Source organism: Oncorhynchus nerka, linkage group LG27 (assembly GCF_034236695.1).
Source record: "Oncorhynchus nerka isolate Pitt River linkage group LG27, Oner_Uvic_2.0, whole genome shotgun sequence".
Lineage (NCBI taxonomy): Eukaryota > Metazoa > Chordata > Actinopteri > Salmoniformes > Salmonidae > Oncorhynchus > Oncorhynchus nerka.
Window position 1 is genome coordinate 34,375,872 of NC_088422.1, and position 25,623 is coordinate 34,401,494.

General features: G+C 37.8%; 1 protein-coding gene across 1 annotated transcript in view; it reads right to left on the minus strand.

Moving 5' to 3' along the window:
• LOC115111207 (oxysterol-binding protein 2-like) overlaps positions 1-18,566 on the minus strand; it is a 105,503-nt gene extending 86,937 nt beyond the window's left edge. Inside the window, exon 1 of the mRNA XM_065011591.1 lies at positions 18,283-18,566. Coding sequence (XP_064867663.1) covers positions 18,283-18,440 — 158 coding nt within the window. The 5' untranslated portion in view covers positions 18,441-18,566. The remainder of the gene's footprint in view (positions 1-18,282) is intronic.
• Between the last annotated feature and the right edge of the window lie 7,057 nt (positions 18,567-25,623).

The following is a 25,623-nucleotide window of genomic DNA, read 5'->3' on the forward strand; positions in this document are numbered from 1 at the left end:
AGCCCCAGACCACTATTCCTCCTCCACCAAACTTTACAGCGAGTGCTATATGCATTCGGGCAGGTAGTGTTCTCCTGGCATCCACCAAACCCAGATTTGTCCGTGGGACTAGTGAAATGGTGAAGCGTGATTCATCACTCCAGGGAAGGCATTTCCACTGCTCCAGAGTCCAATAGCGGTGAGCTTTACACCACTCCAGCCAACGCTTGGCATTGCACATGGTGATCTTAGACTTGTGCGGCTGCTCGACCATGGAAAACCATTTCATGAAGCTCCCGACGAACAGTTGTGCTGACATTACTCCGCGCTTCAGCGCTCGGCGGCTCCGTTCTGTGAGCTTGTGTGGTCTATCACTTCGCTGCTAAGTTGTTGTTGCTCCTAGACATTTCCACGTCACAATAACAACACTTACAGCTGACTGGGGCAGCTCTAGCAGGGCAGACATTTGGCGAACTGACTTGTTGGAAAGGTGGCATCCTATGACGGTGCCACATTGAAAGTCACTGAGATATTTCTTATGTGAAAAACGCAGACCCCTGCAGTACTGTACAATAGAGCAGAGTTCAGTAAAGAAAATGTGAGTATAGTTCAGTAGAGTAGAGTTCAGAACAGTACACAACAGAGCACACTAGAGTTGAGTACACAAATGTACTGAACTCTACTGTACTGTGCGGTGTTGTTCTCTACTGTACTCTACTGAGCTCTACCGTGCTGTACTTTGATGTCCAAACTTATGAAACATAGACGTCTATGATTGGTTGGATTGGGGGCAAAGCTCATTAAAATCATAACCAGTGTGTAGAATAATACCCAAACATGCAAAGGAGGATATTGCATATGTATACCTTTCTGTACCTATTCCGTTACCGGTTGTAAATCCACTTCGCTTACTGTAGTTCAATAACCAAAAAAGATGTCAAAGCTGATATTTAACAGAGTTTTTGGAAATGTGGGAGATTTTACTTAAATTCTGTTACCAAACTTGGCATCTGTACAGTATTTCCAGTAAATGTGTTTTTGAAAAATGTTCAGCATAAATTGTTAAAAGTAGGCATTGTTAAACTTTGAAATTAATGGTTTTTGAGTGTCGGTGCTATTCCGTTACCATGGAATTCCACAGAGAGAGGAGAGACAGAGAGGGAGTGCGAGGGCCAGCAGGTGCTGTATGTTGTGTTGTGTAGTGCTGTGCTGGTTAAGCATTAAGGGGATTTTACCTGTCATTCCCCTGAGCACCACACATCCTGACAAAACACAGATCCACCGATCTGGGGCGTGTAATGAAACAAAACAGTGTCTCAACACACTAGAGAGACTGGCTGCCACAGGCATTAGCAGACACACAGGATATATATATAACATAGAGACAGACACACAGGATATATATACAGTGGGGGGGAAAGTATTTAGTCAGCCACCAATTGTGCAAGTTCTTCCACTTAAAAAGATGAGAGAGGCCTGTAATTTTCATCATAGGTACACTTCAACCATGACAGACAAAATGAGAAAACAAAATCAAGAAAATCACATTGTAGGATTTTTTATTTATTTATTTGCAAATTATGGTGGAAAATAAGTATTTGGTCACCTACAAACAAGCAAGATTTCTGGCTCTCACAGACCTGTAACTTCTTCCTTAAGAGGCTCCTCTGTCCTCCACTCGTTACCTGTATTAATGGCACCTGTTTGAACTTGTTATCAGTATAAAAGACACCTGTCCACAACCTCAAACAGTCACACTCCAAACTCCACTATGGCCAAGACCAAAGAGCTGTCAAAGGACACCAGAAACAAAATTGTAGACCTGCACCAGGCTGGGAAGACTGACTCTGCAATAGGTAAGCAGCTTGGTTTGAAGAAATCAACGGTGGGAGCAATTATTAGGAAATGGAAGATATACAAGACCACTGATATTCTCCCTCGATCTGGTGCTCCACGCAAGATCTCACCCCATAGGGTCAAAATGTTCACAAGAACGGTGAGCAAAAATCCCAGAACCACACGGGAGGACCTAGTGAATGACCTGCAGAGAGCTGGGACCAAAGTAACAAAGCCTACCATCAGTAACACACTACGCCGCCAGGGACTCAAATCCTGCAGTGCCAGACGTGTCCCCCTGCTTAAGCCAGTACATGTCCAGGCCCGTCTGACGTTTGCTAGAGAGCATTTGGATGATCCAGAAGAAGATTGGGAGAATGTCATTTGGTCAGATCAATCCAAAATAGAACTTTTTGGTAAAAACTCAACTCGTCGTGTTTGGAGGACAAAGAATGCTGAGTTGCATCCAAAGAACACCATACCTACTGTGAAGCATGGGGGTGGAAACATCATGCTTTGGGGCTGTTTTTCTGCAAAGGGACCAGGACGACTGATCCGTGTAAAGGAAAGAATGAATGGGGCCATGTATCGTGAGATTTTGAGTGAAAACCTCCTTCCATCAGCAAGGGCATTGAAGATGAAACGTGGCTGGGTCTTTCAGCATGACAATGATCCCAAAACACACCGGCCGGGCAACGAAGGAGTGGCTTCGTAAGGAGCATTTCAACGTCCTGGAGTGGCCTAGCCAGTCTCCAGATCTCAACCCCATAGAAAATCTTTGGAGGGAGTTGAAAGTCTGTGTTGCCCAGCAATAGCCCCAAAACATCACTGCTCTAGAGGAGATCTGCATGGAGGAATGGGCCAAAATACCAGCAACAGTGTGTGAAAACCTTGTGAAGACTTACAGATAATGTTTGACCTCTGTCAAAAGTGTACCTATGATGAAAATTACAGGCCTCTCTCATATTTTTAAGTGGGAGAACTTCCACAATTGGTGGCTGACTAAATACTTTTTTGCCCCACTGTAATATAGAGGCAGACACACAGGATATATATAATATAGAGACAGACACACAGGATATATATAATATAGAGACAGACACACAGGATATATATAATATAGAGACAGACACACAGGATATATATAATATAGAGACAGACACACAGGATACACAGGATATATATAATATAGAGTCAGACACACAGGATACACAGGATATATATAATATAGAGACAGACACACAGGATACACAGGATATATATAATATAGAGACAGACACACAGGATATATATAATATAGAGACAGATACACAGGATATATATAATATAGAGACAGACACACAGGATACACAGGATATATATAATATAGAGACAGACACACAGGATATATATAATATAGAGACAGACACACAGGATATATATAATATAGAGACAGACACACAGGATACACAGGATATATATAATATAGAGACAGACACACAGGATATATATAATATAGAGACAGATACACAGGATATATATAATATAGAGACAGACACACAGGATATATATAATATAGAGACAGACACACAGGATATATATAATATAGAGACAGATACACAGGATATATATAATATAGAGACAGACAGACAGGATATATATAATATAGAGACAGACACACAGGATATATATAATATAGAGACAGACACACAGGATATATATAATATAGAGACAGATACACAGGATATATATAATATAGAGACAGATACACAGGATATATATAATATAGAGACAGACACACAGGATATATATAATATAGAGACAGACACACATGATATATATAATATAGAGACAGACACACAGGATATATATAATATAGAGTCAGACACACAGGATATATATAATATAGAGTCAGACACACAGGATATATATAATATAGAGACAGACACACAGGATATATATAATATAGAGACAGACACACAGGATACACAGGATATATATTTGACAGAGACAGACAGGATATATATTTGACAGAGACAGACAGGATATATATTATATAGAGACAGACACACAGGATACACAGGATATATATTTGACAGAGACAGACAGGATATATATTTGACAGAGACAGACAGGATATATATTATATAGAGACAGACACACAGGATACACAGGATATATATTTGACAGAGACAGACAGGATATATATTTGACAGAGACAGACACACAGGATATATATAATATAGAGACAGACACACAGGATATATATAATATAGAGACAGACACACAGGATATATATAATATAGAGACAGACACACAGGATATATATAATATAGAGACAGACACACAGGATATATATAATATAGAGACAGACACACAGGATACACAGGATATATATAATATAGAGACAGACACACAGGATACACAGGATATATATAATATAGAGACAGACACACAGGATACACAGGATATATATAATATAGAGACAGACAGGATATATATAATATAGAGACAGACACACAGGATATATATTATATAGAGACAGACACACAGGATACACAGGATATATATTTGACAGAGACAGACACACAGGATATATATAATATAGAGACAGACACACAGGATATATATAATATAGAGACAGACACACAGGATATATATAATATAGAGACAGACACACAGGATACACAGGATATATATAATATAGAGACAGACACACAGGATATATATTATATAGAGACAGACACACAGGATATATATAATATAGAGACAGACACACAGGATATATATAATATAGAGACAGACACACAGGAGATATATAATATAGAGACAGACACACAGGAGATATATAATATAGAGACAGACACACAGGATATATATAATATAGAGACAGACACACAGGATATATATTATATAGAGACAGACACACAGGATACACAGGATATATATTATATAGAGACAGACAGGATATATATAATATAGAGACAGACACACAGGATATATATAATATAGAGACAGACAGGATATATATAATATAGAGACAGACACACAGGATATATATTATATAGAGACAGACACACAGGATACACAGGATATATATTATATAGAGACAGACATGATATATATAATATAGAGACAGACACACAGGATATATATAATATAGAGACAGACACACAGGATATATATTATATAGAGACAGACAGGATATATATAATATAGAGACAGACAGGATATATATAATATAGAGACAGACACACAGGATATATATAATATAGAGACAGACACACAGGATATATATAATATAGAGACAGACACAGGATATATATAATATAGAGACAGACACAGGATATATATAATATAGAGACAGACACACAGGATATATATAATATAGAGACAGACACACAGGATATATATAATATAGAGACAGACACACAGGATATATATAATATAGAGACAGACACACAGGATATATATAATATAGAGACAGACACACAGGATATATATAATATAGAGACAGACACACAGGATATATATAATATAGAGACAGACACACAGGATATATATAATATAGAGACAGACACACAGGATATATATAATATAGAGACAGACACACAGGATATATATAATATAGAGACAGACACACAGGATATATATAATATGAGACAGAGACAGACACACAGGATATATATAATATAGAGACAGATACACAGGATATATATAATATAGAGACAGACACACAGGATATATATAATATAGAGACAGACAGGATATATATAATATAGAGACAGACACACAGGATATATATAATATAGAGACAGACACACAGGATACATATAATATAGAGACAGACACACAGGATATATATAATATAGAGACAGACACACAGGATATATATAATATAGAGACAGACACACAGGATACACAGGATATATATAATATAGAGACAGACACACAGGATATATATAATATAGAGACAGACACACAGGATATATATAATATAGAGACAGACACACAGGATATATATAATATAGAGACAGACACACAGGATATATATAATATAGAGTCAGACACACAGGATATATATAATATAGAGACAGACACACAGGATACACAGGATATATATAATATAGAGACAGACACACAGGATATATATAATATAGAGACAGACACACAGGATATATATAATATAGAGACAGACACACAGGATATATATAATATAGAGACAGACACACAGGATATATATAATATAGAGACAGACACACAGGATATATATAATATAGAGACAGACACACAGGATATATATAATATAGAGACAGACACACAGGATATATATAATATAGAGACAGACACACAGGATACACAGGATATATAATATAGAGACAGACACACAGGATATATATAATATAGAGACAGACACACAGGATATATATAATATAGAGACAGACACACAGGATATATATAATATAGAGACAGACACACAGGATATATATAATATAGAGACAGACACACAGGATACACAGGATATATATAATATAGAGACAGACACACAGGATATATATAATATAGAGACAGACACACAGGATATATATAATATAGAGACAGACAGACAGGATATATATATAATATAGAGACAGACACACAGGATACACAGGATATATATAATATAGAGACAGACACACAGGATATATATAATATAGAGACAGACACACAGGATATATATAATATAGAGACAGACAGACAGGATATATATAATATAGAGACAGACACACAGGATATATATAATAGACAGAGGATATATATAATATAGAGACAGACACACAGGATATATATAATATAGAGACAGACACACAGGATATATATAATATAGAGACAGACACACAGGATATATATAATATAGAGACAGACACACAGGATATATATAATATAGAGACAGACACACAGGATATATATAATATAGAGACAGACACACAGGATATATATAATATAGAGACAGACACACAGGATATATATAATATAGAGACAGACACACAGGATACACAGGATATATATAATATAGAGACAGACACACAGGATATATATAATATAGAGACAGACACACAGGATATATATAATATAGAGACAGACACACAGGATATATATAATATAGAGACAGACACACAGGATATATATAATATAGAGACAGACACACAGGATATATATAATATAGAGACAGACACACAGGATATATATAATATAGAGACAGACAGGATATATATAATATAGAGACAGACAGGATATATATAATATAGAGACAGACAGGATATATATAATATAGAGACAGACAGGATATATATAATATAGAGACAGACAGGATATATATAATATAGAGACAGACAGGATATATATAATATAGAGACAGACAGGATATATATAATATAGAGACAGACAGGATATATATAATATAGAGACAGACACACAGGATATATATAATATAGAGACAGACACACAGGATATATATAATATAGAGACAGACACACAGGATATATATAATATAGAGACAGATACACAGGATATATATAATATAGAGACAGACACACAGGATATATATAATATAGAGACAGACACACAGGATATATATAATATAGAGACAGACACACAGGATATATATAATATAGAGACAGACACACAGGATATATATAATATAGAGACAGACACACAGGATACATATAATATAGAGACAGACACACAGGATATATATAATATAGAGACAGACACACAGGATATATATAATATAGAGACAGATACACAGGATATATATAATATAGAGACAGACACACAGGATATATATAATATAGAGACAGACACACAGGATATATATAATATAGAGACAGACACACAGGATATATATAATATAGAGACAGACACACAGGATATATATAATATAGAGACAGACACACAGGATATATATAATATAGAGACAGACACACAGGATATATATAATATAGAGACAGACACACAGGATATATATAATATAGAGACAGACACACAGGATATATATAATATAGAGACAGACACACAGGATATATATAATATAGAGACAGACACACAGGATATATATAATATAGAGACAGATACACAGGATATATATAATATAGAGACAGACACACAGGATATATATAATATAGAGACAGACAAACAGGATATATATAATATAGAGACAGACACACAGGATATATATAATATAGAGACAGACACACAGGATATATATAATATAGAGACAGACACACAGGATATATATAAAATAGAGACAGACACACAGGAGATATATAATATAGAGACAGACACACAGGATATATATAATATAGAGACAGACACACAGGATACACAGGATATATATAATATAGAGACAGACAGGATACACAGGATATATATAATATAGAGACAGACACACAGGATATATATAATATAGAGACAGACACACAGGATATATATAATATAGAGACAGACACACAGGATATATATAATATAGAGACAGACACACAGGATATATATAATATAGAGACAGACACACAGGATATATATAATATAGAGACAGACACACAGGATACACAGGATATATATAATATAGAGACAGACACACAGGATATATATAATATAGAGACAGACACACAGGATATATATAATATAGAGACAGACACACAGGATACACTATATATAATAATATAGAGACAGACACACAGGATATATATAATATAGAGACAGACACACAGGATATATATAATATAGAGACAGACACACAGGATATATATAATATAGAGACAGATACACAGGATATATATAATATAGAGACAGACACACAGGATATATATAATATAGAGACAGATACACAGGATATATATAATATAGAGACAGACACACAGGATATATATAATATAGAGACAGACAGGATATATATAATATAGAGACAGACACACAGGATATATATAATATAGAGACAGACACACAGGATACATATAATATAGAGACAGACACACAGGATATATATAATATAGAGACAGACACACAGGATATATATAATATAGAGACAGACACACAGGATACACAGGATATATATAATATAGAGACAGACACACAGGATATATATAATATAGAGACAGACACACAGGATATATATAATATAGAGACAGACACACAGGATATATATAATATAGAGACAGACACACAGGATATATATAATATAGAGACAGACACACAGGATATATATAATATAGAGACAGACACACAGGATACACAGGATATATATAATATAGAGACAGACACACAGGATATATATAATATAGAGACAGACACACAGGATATATATAATATAGAGACAGACACACAGGATATATATAATATAGAGACAGACACACAGGATATATATAATATAGAGACAGACACACAGGATATATATAATATAGAGACAGACACACAGGATATATATAATATAGAGACAGACACACAGGATATATATAATATAGAGACAGACACACAGGATACACAGGATATATATAATATAGAGACAGACACACAGGATATATATAATATAGAGACAGACACACAGGATATATATAATATAGAGACAGACACACAGGATATATATAATATAGAGACAGACACACAGGAGATATATAATATAGAGACAGACACACAGGATACACAGGATATATATAATATAGAGACAGACACACAGGATATATATAATATAGAGACAGACACACAGGATATATATAATATAGAGACAGACAGACAGGATATATATAATATAGAGACAGACACACAGGATACACAGGATATATATAATATAGAGACAGACACACAGGATATATATAATATAGAGACAGACACACAGGATATATATAATATAGAGACAGACAGACAGGATATATATAATATAGAGACAGACACACAGGATACACAGGATATATATAATATAGAGACAGACAGGATATATATAATATAGAGACAGACACACAGGATATATATAATATAGAGACAGACACACAGGATATATATAATATAGAGACAGACACACAGGATATATATAATATAGAGACAGACACACAGGATATATATAATATAGAGACAGACACACAGGATATATATAATATAGAGACAGACACACAGGATATATATAATATAGAGACAGACACACAGGATATATATAATATAGAGACAGACACACAGGATATATATAATATAGAGACAGACACACAGGATATATATAATATAGAGACAGACACACAGGATATATATAATATAGAGACAGACACACAGGATATATATAATATAGAGACAGACACACAGGATATATATAATATAGAGACAGACACACAGGATATATATAATATAGAGACAGACACACAGGATATATATAATATAGAGACAGACAGGATATATATAATATAGAGACAGACAGGATATATATAATATAGAGACAGACAGGATATATATAATATAGAGACAGACAGGATATATATAATATAGAGACAGACAGGATATATATAATATAGAGACAGACAGGATATATATAATATAGAGACAGACAGGATATATATAATATAGAGACAGACAGGATATATATAATATAGAGACAGACACACAGGATATATATAATATAGAGACAGACACACAGGATATATATAATATAGAGACAGACACACAGGATATATATAATATAGAGACAGATACACAGGATATATATAATATAGAGACAGACACACAGGATATATATAATATAGAGACAGACACACAGGATATATATAATATAGAGACAGACACACAGGATATATATAATATAGAGACAGACACACAGGATATATATAATATAGAGACAGACACACAGGATACATATAATATAGAGACAGACACACAGGATATATATAATATAGAGACAGACACACAGGATATATATAATATAGAGACAGATACACAGGATATATATAATATAGAGACAGACACACAGGATATATATAATATAGAGACAGACACACAGGATATATATAATATAGAGACAGACACACAGGATATATATAATATAGAGACAGACACACAGGATATATATAATATAGAGACAGACACACAGGATATATATAATATAGAGACAGACACACAGGATATATATAATATAGAGACAGACACACAGGATATATATAATATAGAGACAGACACACAGGATATATATAATATAGAGACAGACACACAGGATATATATAATATAGAGACAGACACACAGGATATATATAATATAGAGACAGATACACAGGATATATATAATATAGAGACAGACACACAGGATATATATAATATAGAGACAGACAAACAGGATATATATAATATAGAGACAGACACACAGGATATATATAATATAGAGACAGACACACAGGATATATATAATATAGAGACAGACACACAGGATATATATAAAATAGAGACAGACACACAGGAGATATATAATATAGAGACAGACACACAGGATATATATAATATAGAGACAGACACACAGGATACACAGGATATATATAATATAGAGACAGACACACAGGATACACAGGATATATATAATATAGAGACAGACACACAGGATATATATAATATAGAGACAGACACACAGGATATATATAATATAGAGACAGACACACAGGATATATATAATATAGAGACAGACACACAGGATATATATAATATAGAGACAGACACACAGGATATATATAATATAGAGACAGACACAGGATACACAGGATATATAAATATAGAGACAGACACACAGGATATATATAATATAGAGACAGACACACAGGATATATATAATATAGAGACAGACACACAGGATACACAGGATATATATAATATAGAGACAGACACACAGGATATATATAATATAGAGACAGACACACAGGATATATATAATATAGAGAGAGACACACAGGATATATATAATATAGAGACAGACACACAGGATACACAGGATATATATAATATAGAGACAGACACACAGGATATATATAATATAGAGACAGACACACAGGATATATATAATATAGAGTCAGACACACAGGAGATATATAATATAGAGACAGACACACAGGATACACAGGATATATATAATATAGAGACAGACACACAGGATACACAGGATATATATAATATAGAGACAGACACACAGGATATATATAATATAGAGACAGACACACAGGATATATATAATATAGAGACAGACACACAGGAGATATATAATATAGAGACAGACACACAGGATATATATAATATAGAGACAGACACACAGGATATATATAATATAGAGACAGACACACAGGATATATATAATATAGAGACAGACACACAGGATATATATAATATAGAGACAGACACACAGGATATATATAATATAGAGACAGACACACAGGATATATATAATATAGAGACAGACACACAGGATATATATAATATAGAGACAGACACACAGGATATATATAATATAGAGACAGACACACAGGATATATATAATATAGAGACAGACACACAGGATATATATAATATAGAGACAGACACACAGGATATATATAATATAGAGACAGACACACAGGATATATATAATATAGAGACAGACACACAGGATATATATAATATAGAGACAGACAGACAGGATATATATAATATAGAGACAGACACACAGGATATATATAATATAGAGACAGACACACAGGATATATATAATATAGAGACAGACACACAGGATATATATAATATAGAGACAGACACACAGGATACACAGGATATATATAATATAGAGACAGACACACAGGATATATATAATATAGAGACAGACACACAGGATATATATAATATAGAGACAGACACACAGGATATATATAATATAGAGACAGACAGACAGGATATATATAATATAGAGACAGACAGACAGGATATATATAATATAGAGACAGACACACAGGATACACAGGATATATATAATATAGAGACAGACACACAGGATATATATAATATAGAGACAGACACACAGGATACACAGGATATATATAATATAGAGACAGACACACAGGATACACAGGATATATATAATATAGAGACAGACACACAGGATATATATAATATAGAGACAGACACACAGGATATATATAATATAGAGACAGACACACAGGATATATATAATATAGAGACAGACAGGATATATATTTGACAGAGACAGACACACAGGAGATATATAATATAGAGACAGACACACAGGATATATATAATATAGAGACAGACAGGATATATATTTGACAGAGACAGACACACAGGAGATATATATTTGACAGAGACAGACACACAGGATATATATAATATAGAGAGACACACAGGAGATATATTTGACAGAGACAGACACACAGGAGATATATTTGACAGAGACAGACATACAGGAGATATATTTGACAGAGACACACACACGCAGGAGTAAAGCTAGTGAGAAATATACAGCATGGTTAAAAGGGAACACAGCACATGATACAAGTAGAGATAGGAGGAAAACACTCAGGGACATGTAGTGACTAAGGACGGAGAGAGTAGGCCTAATGAAAACATGAGACAAGCAAACCAACGCATGTACAGTATGACATGACCTGCTGAAAGAATGAAACTGAGGATATTAAATACCTCCAAGTGTTTTATATTGTGCATTTTCTGTCACACACACACACAAACACACACACTCAGTGACCTGGTGCTGAGCCCAAGGAGGAGCACATTAATGTGGTTAGATCACAGCTTCCCTCCTTTCCCCCTCTCCATCATCTCTAGCCCAGAACCTGCCTCTGTCTGAGGAAGGCAGTGATAGCGGGCTCCAGACTAATGTCCTGTAATCTTTACTAAATCACTCAGTCGGATTTCCTCTCCGAGGTGAGTAAGCTGTGACCAAGCGTGTTAAAGCCGGGAGGAAAAGTCAATTAAGAAATGAAAAATGAAATAGGTGGAGAAGAGGAGGGAAGAGGCCATGTCACACATTGCCGTGAGATAATGGTGCTTGTTTACCTCAGTGGTTCACACTACCCGCATGGTGAGTAGAACACCAGGAGATGGTGGGGGAAGGAGGCTGACGTGGAGGAAAAGAGAGGCGGCAGCCTGAGCAGATATGCCGTGTCAGACCAAAGACGAGTCAATGGAGCAAGTGAAACGTTGCATCTCTATAAACCCCCATTACATTTTAACTGTCTCAAAATGCTGAGTGTGTCATGTGACCAGAGCTTATAGTCCACTACTGGCCTTTCACAGCCACTACCAGCTTTTTTCGACCAAGCCCTGACTTTGGCACAACTAGGCTGAGAAACGGGGATCATTGAACATCATTGGGGTCAAATTAGCGAGTGACATTGGTCAAGTGGATATCGACTCACCCTTTAGGGATAACTAGTCATCCCTGCTTTTGAAAAGGGCAACAAAATCGATTGCATAGGCTACAACAACTGATCAGTGCATGTTGTGATGCCTGTGAAGTGAGTCATTCTGGCTTAAACGTGCGTCCATCTACAACTTGTCATGTAATCCATGCTGCATAGTCATACTACAGTCATACTTCTAGGCCTACACAGTATGCATGTCTGACACAGTAATACCATGAAAACATTACACAAACGAGAAAAAAGGAACTGACTGCTGCTCAGAGCAGATGAAGTATCCATGAATGGAACACTGCATGTTTCAATGGTACAAATTGACCGCAGCCACATAGAGCATTATGTCTGTTACATCTCTCTAAAACAGGGTGACACAGCTGCAACCTACTGGAGCACTGACACAGAACATTGCTTCCCCTCTGACTCTAGAATAATGAGAAAGGGGGGGATGGAATGAAGGGAGTGGGAGTGAGCCTAGACATAGTGATGCATGCAATGCCTCCACCTCAGTGCTGCTGAGCCAATGATGCTTTGCAAATCATGGTGGTACATCAGAGTGGGAGACATCAAAGGTACGGTAAGAACCTCAAGATATGGAGAAGACACATAATTGTCATGTTAGGGGCTACTGCTTTAATTTAGAACCCCTTTAAAATTCAGACAGGCAGAGAGACAGCTTCTACACATGCAGGCAGGCACAAACAAAGCCTCCAGCCAGACACACACAGAGAGCTCTGCCTGGCAGAGAGGAGACGAGGGGGGCATTACTCGGGCTTTCTTTTGTGGGAACCTGTGCGCTCCACTGCCTCTGTGCTCAGATGTCGACAGGCTCCCGTTACATCAGACAGCAGTCACCTTCCAACATAATGACTATTAATAGAGGGAAGACTGAGGGGACAGAGTTCTTTCCTTTCACCATCAGCACAAACAGGAGTGGGACTTTGGCTCCCTTGTCTCAGTTTCCACTAACCCCTCACTCACTGGCAAAAGGACAACAGGGCTCTTTGTGTGTGAAGGTGTGGTCATATGCATGTTATAGAATGGTATAAGATGTGTTTGGTGTCCACCAGGCCCCATCACCTCTGACTCCTTCAGACACTGGGCCTACTACTGGTAGTTAGCCTACATTTTGGTCTGATGGGAGAGGTACTTGTTTCCTCCAGTGAGGTCAAAACAAACATTTGAGTCTTTAAGTAATTGTAGGTTGAAGTGACACATTTTTATATATATATATACTGTATATAGCACATGAGCTGTCTCTGCCCTTTACAAAACCCCGCTAGCATGAACGCCATAAACTGAGAGGCATAAAAAAACAATGCTGGTTTTAGGAGCCAATTACACTCCCTTTCTACAGCAAACAAAATTATGTCACATTTTTAAACTCTGATGTTTCTGGATGGACCTCAGAGGAATATTCCCACGCTCTGTTATGAACCAAATAATTAAGCACAGTAAAATTGGGTTGGGTGAACAACAGTTGTTACATGTAACTCCCCCACCCTCATCCTCCATTGTTACCCTCTGTCCCCCTGTTCAGAAGGCTGCCCAGCCCCCAGAGGAAACGTGATTCCGATTCAGGAAGCACCTGAGCCACAGGTGTTATTAGTATAAGCAGCACACAGGTGGCACCTGTTTACTGTGTGGAGAGAGGATGGTTGCATTCTACAGGTCAATGTTTGTTTGCTCCCAGGGACCACATACAGTGGAGTGCATTTCTGTTCAATTCAAAATGCAATCATGTGGGTGTGTATTATACGTAGCTAACAAAATAATTTGGGTGGCAGAGAAGAACTGTGGTGACAGGGAGACTAGTTAGTGAGCTAGCTAGCTTGCTAACCAATTATATTTGTGCTAACAGTAGCAAGCTGGCTGGCCAAATCATTATTTCATTATTTTGCTAGCCCAACATTACACTGAATACATGATAATTTATTCCTATTAGACTGAGTTCCAGTATCAACAAAGACTTGACACGTATACCTAGCTACACGGTAAATCAACGACGGTTGAAATCACAGTGTTAAAAAAAATGTGGGTTTAATTGACTCTACTGGGATTTAGCTTAACCCTCAATAGAGTCATATGCTCCCTGGAGTTAGTGTTGATAGCTGGAGTTGATGGGGATGGAGTACGTTTAACTCCATTTAGAGTAACCAGAGACAGGGAGTTCAATCTATGGAGTTATCCACAGATGTGGGAGGTTATATTTCCCAGCATGCTCTGTTGCAGGTTGATTTACAAATTGTGTGTTTCAATATCTGGGTTTTCACATGTACATTTGATAGTTTTTTTATGTCATGCTTCACAAAGATAAGAAATATAGCAACCGTTAGTGAGATAGTTGTTCCAGTTGACATGGTATAGGTAGTCTCCATATACTCTATTTTCGTCTCTACTATGGGTGCGTACGTAAATTCACTCTGGCTATCTACTCCGATTTCAGAGCAATCTCGTCTGAATGTGCCAGACCGCAGAATAATTGATGAATTTAAGAACGGTAAAATTCAACGTGTATTGCGCTGTCAGTTAAAAGTTGTTTTAAAAAAAAAGTAATTCAATTGTTGCCAGCAGCACAGTTACAGTCACTAACGCTCTAGATAACATGAAAGCAGCCTAACCAGTTCTGCTAGGGCAAGTTAAATAGTCAGAGTGAGCTGTTCTCTCATTCGTGTCTGTGTAGCTAGCAAGCTATCCAACTTTAGCCAGTTAGCTTGGGTGCTTGACTACCGTTGTGAGTGACAGAATGTTCAGATCAACTCTACTCTTCGGCCAAAGCGTCCAGTGTGCGCTCTGAATGCTGCGAGAGCGAAATGCTCTGAATATATAAACAGACAATCTGACAACACTCTGAATTTACAAACTACCCTGAGCACACTGACACACTGGAGGCAATTTACGAATTACGATGACAGGCATTCTAAATACAAGTTGTGGGTGATGTAAAGGTGCTGGATATCTTCCTGTTAGTTGGATTCCAAAAGAGATTGGATATCACATTGCAAAACTCCATAATGTGACACATTAAGTAATATTCAAATAAGGCTTTGTACCCTTATAACACAAAGGAAGTCAAATGAAAGAGAAATGTACTCTGTTGGAGTTGGTTGTTCATTCAAAACAACACAGACAAGTGTAAAATGGCAAGAAAGTTGGTTAAAAACAACACAGACAAGTGTAAAATGGCAAGAGAGCTGGTTAAAAACAACACAGACAAGTGGAAAATGGCAAGAGAGTTGGTTAAAAACAACACAGACAAGTGGAAAATGGCAAGAGAGTTGGTTAAAAACAACACAGACAAGTGTAAAATGGCAAGAGAGTTGGTTCAAAACAACACTAAAAATAGTAAAATGGCAAGAGAGTTGGTTAAAAACAACACTGAAAATAGTAAAACGGCAATTGGAGTTTAATTCAAGCAACTCTCTGAGAGTTAAATATTTACTCCATTTAGTGTTGTATAAAAAAATTAAAATATCAACACCATATGACCAGAATAGTATTAACACAAAATGGGTGTGGGAGAACTCCATAGGAGAACTTCAACTCCATAGGACTTGAATGAACTCTTACGATTTTACTGTGTAGCATTATATGCAAAACCTGGTTAGAGGTAGCAATTTCTAGCTAGCTTCAGTGACAGCTAGCTCATGCCAGCTGAGCCACTTGCATTCTGTCATTCTGTACAGTAGGTACATGATTTGAACATTCTAAATTACACATAACATGTTTTTTTAAAGAGTGATTTCATTGCTTAGCTAAATTTAAAGGGCTTGGCATAATGCAATGTATTACCTAGCTAGCTATCTGTGAGAATAGCGCCCACTGCCCACTGAACAGTTTCAACACAAGTTACATGATGGGGTTTGCCTTAAATTGATGTCAAGAAGTTGGCACATCTGTCTCTGCATTGTAGCTGTCATCATCATTAGTGTTCGTTTAACACTTGCAGTTGCAATACCAGACCATGTAGTTAGCCTGTAATTATGGCTTATACAAATATATTGTAATATTATTACACATGCTGATACTGTAATTACACTGTAATTAGCTCAGCTACTAGTGTCAGCATGTTTACCTGTAATACGACAGAAGGCCATTGCTGAGGACGAACCATCGGCGTTGATACCCTTTCAAATAGTTAGTCCATTTAAAAAGCCAGCCTTTGTACGTATCCGACCCCGGCGCTAGGGCCCCTGTAGGAGTGGATGCCGAACCCTTTCCCTGGTCGCTCATCCTCAGCTCCGCTGCAGATTCCGGTGTGCAGCCGGATAAACAAGGGACCGCGGAAACGAATAACACTATCCTGCTCTCCCCATATATACACCTACCGCCGATGAGTGCGGGGGAGGGTCCAGACCAGAGAGAGCGAGATAAACACTAGGCGTCCCTTTCACATTACACTGGAAACAGGGGGAAGGATGAAAACTGATGCGAAGGAGGAACTGGTTGTCACTAGTTACCACAGCCACAAGGTCTTAAACCCCGCCCATTCCTCAATTTCTCATTTTAAAATACAAAACAAAAAAGAAAAGCATGCGAAGTAATTAAGGGCATTCGTCACACCTGTAACATGGGCAATCATAGAATCAAAATCATGAATGGCCACCTACTCCCAAGTTGACCCCAAATGTGAACAATGTCAACATAACACTGCAACTCATGCACATGCACGGAGTGCACAAAACATTAGGAACACCTGCTCTTCCCATGCCATAGATAGACTAACCAGTTGAAGCCAGGTGAAATCAATCATCCTTTATTGATATCACTTGTTAAATCCACTTCAATCAGTGTACATGAAGGGGAGGAGACAGCTTTAAGAAGGATTTGTAAGCCTTGAGACAATTGAGACATGGATTGTGTATGTGTGCCATTCAGAGGGTGAATGGGCAAGACAAAAGATTGAAGTGCCTTGGAATGGGGTATGGTAGTAGGTGCCAGGCACACCTGTATGAGTGCGTCGGGAACCGCACTGCTGCTGGGTTTTTCACGCTCAACAGTTTCCTGGGTGTTGTGTATCAAAAATGGTCAACCAGCCAAATAACATCCAGTCAACTTGACGGAACTGTGGGATGCATTGGAGTCAACATGGGCCAGCATCCCTGCAACTCAATATTACAGTATGAAGGTGTTCCTGATATTTTATACAATAAGTGTATGTTCTGGTTGTTCCAGAAACTAAAAGGCTATTGGGATGGTATTTTTAATGCTACATCCAATATAACACAAGTATCTATACTTTATCTCAGTAAAAGAACAAAAAGTTGTATGTTGCGTTTATATTGTTGTTCAGTATGTATGTCCTGATCGACTGATAGCTACCTTTGGGACAACCGCTGGTAGTTCTGGAATAGCAAAGACAGTATAAAAAGGAGATCTCTATCGATTACTGTTTTTTTAAATACTAATTCTCTGCCATAAGTGACTATCCTTTTTTAAATTTTTATACTAATCCACCTTGATACACAAATCAGTTAGTATCTAACTATTTCTGTTGATCTTTTACATTGTTTATACTGTATATATATATATATATATATATATATATATATATATATATATATATATATGTATAAAAATATATATATACACAGGTATATACAATTTTAAGCTCTTCATATACATTTTTGTACCTCTGTATGACCTTGTGATCAAATAAAATGTATTGGTATTTTTGAGGGGGATAAATATTGACATACTGAATATTTTTGCAATAACTGATAAATTGGGAACATTACAGAGGCTTGCAGTTGTGTGTCTTCTCATTCGTGTTCAGTATGAGTAGCAAGAGTAAACGACTAAACTCAACTCCACGATATACAATGGAGTTGAGCGGTGACTAGTGTGGGCGAACTGGACCTCTGACATCACATAAAATCAAGTTTTTACATAAAACTACTGATTTCAGCGCCCAAAGAATAGCCTGCAATTACACAGAACAATGTCATGTGTAATTGTGGGCTATTCTTTGGGTGCTGAAATCAGTGACCATCGAGTACATAAAACATCCTCCATTCAGACAGCAAAGGAATTGGTTTCCTCCTTATCTAGCTTTAATGGCGTGGCTCTGAAAACAAACGGGGAACATATCCGTACTGTCTTAATAAAGCACAAAAATGAATTAGCATTAAAAAAATCCCATAAAAATGAGCAGTTTCACCCCTTATTTTTGCCACTAAACGGTTGCCATATATACTGTATTTCAATTCATTTTTTCAACTGACCTTCAGACTGGTCTTGTGAGACCTGTGGGCATCCTAGAGGAGCAAAATCAACATGTACATGTTCTTGAGAGTCTTAACTTTGTGTGTAGCCCGAACTATTTGAACTCTACAGAGAGAAGTTGGCAGATTGGCTGTACCAACTTCAGACGAGTCCCAAGACGCTTGTGGGGGTTGTAGTAGCAAAATGGAGAACAGCATTGTGTTCGTGAGAGGGGTCTTAAAAGTTTCTAGGCCGACCCGGTTGGACGCTACATATTATTTTGTGAGAAGACCGATCCACCGCTCTATAGCTCTGTCACCTTTTACCACAGATGCGGACATCGGCGGTTGCAGTGGATTGAGATGCCTCCAATACAAAAAACAGATATCTCTTAAATACATATGTCAAGCCACCCGAGTGGTGCAGCGGTCTAAGTGCTTGAGGCGTCACTACAGCCCTGGGTTCGATCCCAGGCTGTGTCCCAGCCGGCTGTGACCGGGAGACCCATGCGGCGGCACACAATTGGCCCAGTATCATCCGGGTTAGGGGATGGTTTGGCCGGCCGGGGTGTCATTGTCCCACCTTGCCTTAGTGACTCTTTGTAGCGGGCCAGGCACCTACAAGCTGACACCGGTCGCCAGTTGGACAGTGTTTCCTCCGACACATTGGTGCGGCTGGCTTCCAGGTTAAGCGAGCAGTGTGTCAATAAGCAGTGTGGCTTGGCAAGGTTGTGTTTTGAAGGACGCATGGCTGTCGACCTTCGCCTCTCCCGAGTCCGTAGGGGAGTTACAGCGATGGGACAAGACTGTATCTACCCATTGGCTATCACGAAAAAGTAAAAGTACAACAACAAAAAATGTTTTTTTAAATAAATCATATGTCAAAAAAATAAACAATGTTTCCTGATCTTTCTTATACCTCTCAGATATATGACGGACACTTCAGAACGGTCAACAAACTTCCTTTGTTTTTTGTTGTTCAATGTAGTGAATCTGTTATTCAATGTGTTTGTATGGGATAATAGCATCAGGCCAAATTTCATCAAAACATTTTTTACATATATTTTTGTGGATACTTCAAGGGCCCTTAAAATTCAGAATCAAATAGCAAAATGATCTTGGTTTGATCTAAAAATTGTCCTTATAGGTTAGTAGAACCGGTTTAGACAGGGTTTAGACTATTATGGGTTGCTCTTGCTGTACACAACATCCAGAAGTGGTGTAAAATTGTGTTTTATTAAGACAGTACGTTTTATTTGTCTGCCCCCACATTAAATTGAGTTAAAGAGAAAACAGACACCTGCGCAGCCTGATAGGAGGATGTATTATGTATGAACTAGTCGCATGGGGACACAAGTGTATTCCGGCTGAGGTGATCACTTTGACACATAGAGAGAGGTAAGACGTGATGTCAGGAAAAACTACGCCCTCTAGGGGTGTCGGCGCAATAGCAAGTGTATTATTTGCTTTGAACTTCATTACTGTGGTTTCTTTTTTTACATTGAACATGCAAAATTAGAATCTACACAGATGCTGACATTTGGCAGATGAAGGTAGAATGTGTTAATAGATTTGTCCATCATCTGCCGAATTATTTAGAATTGTTTGGTTTCTAAATCAAGTTTAATCAATCCCATTTGACTTTGGGAAATATTTGCACTATAAGCCCTGGCCTATTGCTGCTTTCAAGACAACTCGTAACTCAGAAACTATGACTTGAACATTTGTTGTAGAAAGATAGTTTCCCAATTGGAAAGTATCAACATTAACCAATAGAAAGCTCTATGCAAATAACTTACGTTTATTTTAACTTGTCATGAATATGAATATGTAAACTTTTTCAGGACCCTGTCTTTCAAAGATAATTTGTAAAAATCCAAATAACTTCACAGATCTTCATTGTAAAGGGTTTAAACACTGTTTCCCATGCTTGTTCAATGAACCATAAACATTTAACCTGTGGAACGGACATTAAGACAGTAACAGCTTACAGACGGTAAGCAATTAAGGTCACAATTATGAAAACTTAGCACACTAAATAGGCCTTTCTATTGACTTAAAAACAGCAAAAGAAAGATGGCCAGGGTCCCTGCTCATCTGCGTGAACGTGCCTTAGGCATGCTGTAAGGAGGCATGAGGACTGCAGATGTGGTCAGGGCAATACATTGCAATGTCCGTACTATGAGACGCCTAAGACAGCGCTCGCAGTGGCAGACCACATGTAACAACAGGATCGGTACATCCGAACATCACATCTGCGGGACAGGTACAGGATTGCAACAACAACTGCCCGAGTTACACCAGGAACGCACAATCCCTCCATCAGTGCTCAGACTGTGCGCAATAGGCTGAGAGAGGCTGGACTGAGGGCTTGTAGGCCTGTTGTAAGGCAGGTCCTCATCAGACATCACCGGCAACGACGTCGCCTATGGGCACAAACCCACCGTCACTGGACCAGACAGGAATGGCAAAAAGTGCTCTTCACTGACGAGTCGCGGTTTTGTCTTACCAGGGGTGATGGTCGGATTCGCGTTTATTGTCGAGGAAATTAGCATTACACCGAGGCCTGTACTCTGGAGCGGGATCGATTTGGAGGTGGAGGGTCTGTCATGGTCTGGGGCGGTGTGTCACAGCATCATCGGACTGAGCTTGCTGTCATTGCAGGCAATCTCAACGTGTGCGTTACAGGGAAGACATCCTCCTCCCTCATGTGGTACCCTTCCTGCAGGCTCATCCTGACATGACCCTCCAGCATGACAATGCTACCAGCCATACTGCTCGTTCTGTGCGTGATTTCCTGCAAGACAGGAATGTCAGTGTTCTGCCATGGCCAGCGAAGAGCCCAGATCTCAATTCCATTGAGCATGTCTGGGACCTGTTGGATCGGAGGGTGAGGGCTAGAGCCATTCCCCCCAGAAATTTCTGGGAACTTGCAGGTACCTTGGTGGAAGAGTGGGGTAACATCTCACAGCAAGAACTGGAAAATCTGGTGCTGTCCATGAGGAGGAGATGCACTGCAGAACTTAATGCAGCTGATGGCCACACCAGATACTGACTGTTAATTTTGATTTATACCCCCCCTTTGTTCAGGGATACATTATTCCATTTCTGTTAGTCACATGTCTGTGGGACTTGTTCAGTTTATGTCTCAGTTGTTGAATCTTGTTATGTTCATACAAATATTTACACATGTTAAATTTGCTGAAAATAAACGCAGTTGACAGTGAGAGGACATTTCTTTTTTTGCTGAGCTTATTTACCAAGATATACACACGTTTCAATATGACACTTGTTTTTCCACACGGTGGCGACATTGTCACGTTCATGTGAAGTCGTGTAGCGTCACTGGTGGGTGTTCTGTGCCACAACCGATGCATTGAGACATTTGACATAATATAAGCAGCGTATGAAAAAACACTGACCGAAGAGACAAAAAAGGCCAATTATTGTACACAACAGATTTTATTTGACCATAGTCAAAAACAAAACATCTAACACCTACTATTAAAAAATAAATACAAGTGATGTTTCTGTTAGAAAAATGTAGCCCTTCGTGTTGTATACGACGCACTCACACAAACAGTCTAATTTAAAAGGGTGGACACTCATGCTACAAACTCAAGAAACGACCATTGCTATCTCCATAGAGTCTCATACAGATGCTACATAAACGTTCTTTAAGAAATACAAATAAACACAGCGCCCAGTCCTAATATAAAGGCCTAAACCGTTTAAATATCATTTCAGAAAAACTGAGCCTACATGCAGCTGCTGAGGTATGTAACACACACACACACACACACCTCTCAGCTGATTTTGACTGTCTCTGATAATAACCATATACACTACATGACCAAAAGTATGTGGACAACTGCTTGTTCAAAATCTAATTCAAAATCATGGGCATTAATATAGAGTTGGTCCCCCATTTGCTACTATAAAAGCCTCCACTCTTCTGGGAAAGGCTTTCCACTACATGTTGGAACATTGCTGTTGGGACATGCTTCCATTCAGCCACAAGAGCATTAATGAGGTCGGGCACTGATGTTGGGCGATTACGCCTGGCTTGCAGTCGATGTTCCATTTCATCCCAAAGGTATTCGATGGGGTTGAGGTCAGAGCTCTGTGCAGGCCAGTCAAGTTCTTCTACACCGATCTCGATAAACCATATCTTAATGGACGTCACTTTGTGCATGAGTGCATTGCCATGCTGAAACAGGAAAGGGCCACAAAGTTGGAAGCACAGAATTGTCTACAATGTCATTGTATGCTGTGGCATTAAGATTTCCCTTCACTTGAACTAAGGGGCCTAGCCCGAACCACGAAAAATAGCCCGAGACCATTATTCCTCCTCCACAAAACTTTACAGTTGACACTATGCATTGGGGCAGGTAGCGTTCTCTTGGCATCCGCCAAAGCCAGATTTGTCCGTTGGACTGCCAGATGGTGAAGGGTGATTCATCACTCCAGAGAACACGTTTCCACTGCTCCTGAGTTCAATGGTGGCGAGCTTTACAACACTCCTTGGCATTGCATACGGGGCAGCTCTAGCAAGGCAGAAATTTGACGAACTGACTTGTTGGAAAGGTGGCATCCTATGACGGTGCCACGTTGAAAGTCACTGAGCTCTTCAGTAAGGCAATGTTTGTCTATGGAGATTGCATGGCTGTGTGCTCAATTTTATACACCTGTCAGCAATGGGTGTGGCTGAAATAGCCAAATCCACTCATTTGAAGCGATGTCCACATACTTTGTATATATAGTGTAATAATTACAGCTACACATAATGACACCAGTGCAATTAAAGCCTGACCTTCTAGCTTGGCAGCAAAAGCATGCAAATCAATGATGCATGTACGTATACACAGTACAGGTACAGGTACTCATTTTCAGTGCAACATTGTCACAAACATTCACCACGTTCTCAAACATTAAAAATATATTGCACAATTCAGACATTGCTTTGAAATTTGCAGAAAGTATTATGCGTGTTTGAGTGGTAGGATGCCAATACATAGTATGCTATGGGTGTCTCCTACCTTGTGTATGGTCTGGGTATATCCAAGAGGAGGGAGGTTTTATACATTCTATGTGAGGTGTTGTAGTATAGCGTAGGATGTCTGTGGTTGGAGACAGCTTGTCCGGCTGGTCAAGGTGCTCTGCAGCTTATTGCTCCCCACAACAGTCACTACCTCTCTTTTTTCTTCTTCCAT